The sequence below is a fragment of the Sphaeroforma arctica genome (assembly GCF_001186125.1).
Source record: "Sphaeroforma arctica JP610 unplaced genomic scaffold supercont1.3271, whole genome shotgun sequence".
Lineage (NCBI taxonomy): Eukaryota > Ichthyosporea > Ichthyophonida > Sphaeroforma > Sphaeroforma arctica.
The window spans coordinates 1-2525 of NW_014037287.1; the positions used below are offsets into that span (position 1 = coordinate 1).

At 42.6% G+C, this 2525-nt stretch overlaps 1 protein-coding gene across 1 annotated transcript in view; it reads left to right on the top strand.

The window, feature by feature from the left end:
• Window positions 1–177: 177 nt before the first annotated feature.
• The window catches only part of SARC_13425 (hypothetical protein), a gene marked incomplete at both ends in the record, with an annotated part of 3413 nt that continues 1065 nt past the window's right edge, over window positions 178–2525 (top strand). Inside the window, 6 exons of the mRNA XM_014292444.1 lie at window positions 178–259; window positions 288–558; window positions 732–798; window positions 960–1061; window positions 1533–1597; window positions 2164–2280. Of these exons, the coding sequence (XP_014147919.1) occupies window positions 178–259; window positions 288–558; window positions 732–798; window positions 960–1061; window positions 1533–1597; window positions 2164–2280 (704 nt within the window). The remainder of the gene's footprint in view (window positions 260–287; window positions 559–731; window positions 799–959; window positions 1062–1532; window positions 1598–2163; window positions 2281–2525) is intronic.

Below are 2525 nucleotides of genomic sequence, written 5' to 3' on the forward strand. Positions count from 1 at the left end.
CTCTAGTATATATATATATATATATATATATATATATATATATATATATATAAATATATATATATATATATAATATAAGTTATTTTCCTGTTTGCGTCCTGCGAGCCTGAATCGCCCCTGTCTTTTCCTGTGCTCTGTCCCTGGCTAGAAAACCTAGATTGATAGTAAGGCTACCAAATGCTGCTAACAACGTTCCACTTCCCTACTGGCACAGATTGCGCTGCCAGAGTTTTGGAACATCCTACAAGCCCTGCAGAAGGTGTGTACAACGTTTGCATGTGTCGAAGAGGACAGGGACAGCGTCAAGCCCGCCGTGACTACGCCCGAAGAAACAGCCGCACACAAAAGCCCCCAAGACGACGCGGAAATGCTCAGCGAAGACAACGGGACGGACATAGACGAGTCTAGAGACGTAGAAATGACTAATGCAGAGGGGGTAGATAGTATCAGCGTTCCGGAACGGAAGACGTTGCTAGATGAACTGCTCTCTGTGGGCATGTCGGAAATACATGATCATGTGCTTCGATTCGTGGGCGCTATCAGTGCGAAGGGAGCCGAGTATGTTTAGAGTCCTGTCGTATATGCTGTGGTGTTGCTTGTGTGTACTTTTAGCTCGTTGTGAATGTCGCATACTTGCTTTAATGCCAGTGATATGGACATTAAATTGTCTTATTTTGATGGACATCAAAACGGCTATTAACTTAATTTTATGGATTGTGCCCATGTTACAGGGCGAATGATAAGACAGCGTTCTTAAGGCGACCGGAAGAACACCCAGATATCAGCAAAGCCCAAGAGGTAACCACTGTAAATATGCATGATATGCAATAGTTGCTTCACTTTTCAGTAGCCATTAACCCTATACGTAACAGTGTAATGTGATCATTGTGTTCCCTGTATTGATTCAAAGTTCGGCGTGTCAAGCTAATTCTGTTTCCCTGGGCTGTGTCGATCTGCAGAACATCAACGAAATCATACAGGAGATTAAAGTGCATCGAAAACTCATTCGGAAGATAGTAGGCAATCCGGCTCTGGAATACGTGACCGTGGCTGGAGTGGAGGTGTGTGCGATCACGCAAAATGGCAGGCGCTCTGCTACTCTCCCTTGGTGTCCACCGCCGAGGCTCAACTCGCAATCCCAATTCCCCCTTTCATTGTGAATACAGTGTTTGCAGGCTCTCAGGCGTTCTTGCTCTTCTGTCCTGTACTATAGCTCGTGAGTAGTTATTTCGCTGCTTACCCGTTCCGTTCATTTGAGTGTTTGTTCGTCTTCTAATCCCTTTAAGCAGTGTGTTCCTTGCATTAAACTCTCATTCGCTTCCAAATCTCAGCATCCACATCTCGGCATACTGCATGTGTAGAATACCTCTGGGCACACCGCATGATTTTGCTTGCTCAACAAAATTGTGCTTTGCACGTAATGGCAAAATCATTCGATTGCCTAACATGCAAAAGGCTCTCTTAATTCACGCGAACTGAATATGCGCATTTTTAATTCGATGTTGTTATCTGTCCAATTTTCTTGCATCCAGTATCTCGTCGAGGTCACGCATGCCGTTGGGAAGAAATTACCGAAAGATTGGATCCCAATTAACAGGTAAGTCTAATATTTTGGTGTACTGTTGAATGTGATGGCACTGCAAGACGCATATCTTACGTATCGGGATGATATAGGGATATAAACCCAAGATATATACTCCCAATACATATGAACCCCTGATGTATACTCCAAATTTATAGTTACCTGTGGCTCGTTCGGCGTGAAACTAATCATCGAGTTGCCGTTGGTTGTATTATAAATTCTTGGGCTGTCATTGTTGATATGCTTACAACTGCACGTGCACCTATATATCGTATCTGCGCTGATCAAGGACCACTAGGATGGGCACACGGGACAACTGATGCATCAGACACACCACGGCAATGCACATAACATGCATAGCGTATGTACGTTAAATATTTACCACCAGATACACCACGGCAACGCACATAGCATGCATAGCGTATGTACGTTAAATATCCACCACCAGATACACCACGGCAATGCACATAACATGCATAGCGTATGTACGTTAAATATGCACCACCAGATACACCACGGCAATGCACATAACATGCATAGCGTAAGTACGTTAAATATCCACCACCGCTATAATCACACAGTACAAAGAAAGTGGGGCGATACAGAACACCGATGCTTGACGATTTGGTGCTGCGACTTCAAGAGCAGCGGGAGAGGCTGACTATAGCTTGTGAGGCAGCGTGGATGGTTATGCTAGAGTAAGTAGTAACTATGTCATTAGTGTACAATAGGTAGTAACTGAGTTATTAATGTACAATAAGTAGTAACTATGTCATTAGTGTATAATAGGTAGTAACTGAGTTATTAATGTACAATAAGTAGTAACTATGTCATTAGTGTACAATAGGTAGTAACTGAGTTATTAATGTACAATAAGTAGTAACTATGTCATTAGTGTATAATAGGTAGTAACTGAGTTATTAATGTACAATAAGTAGTAACT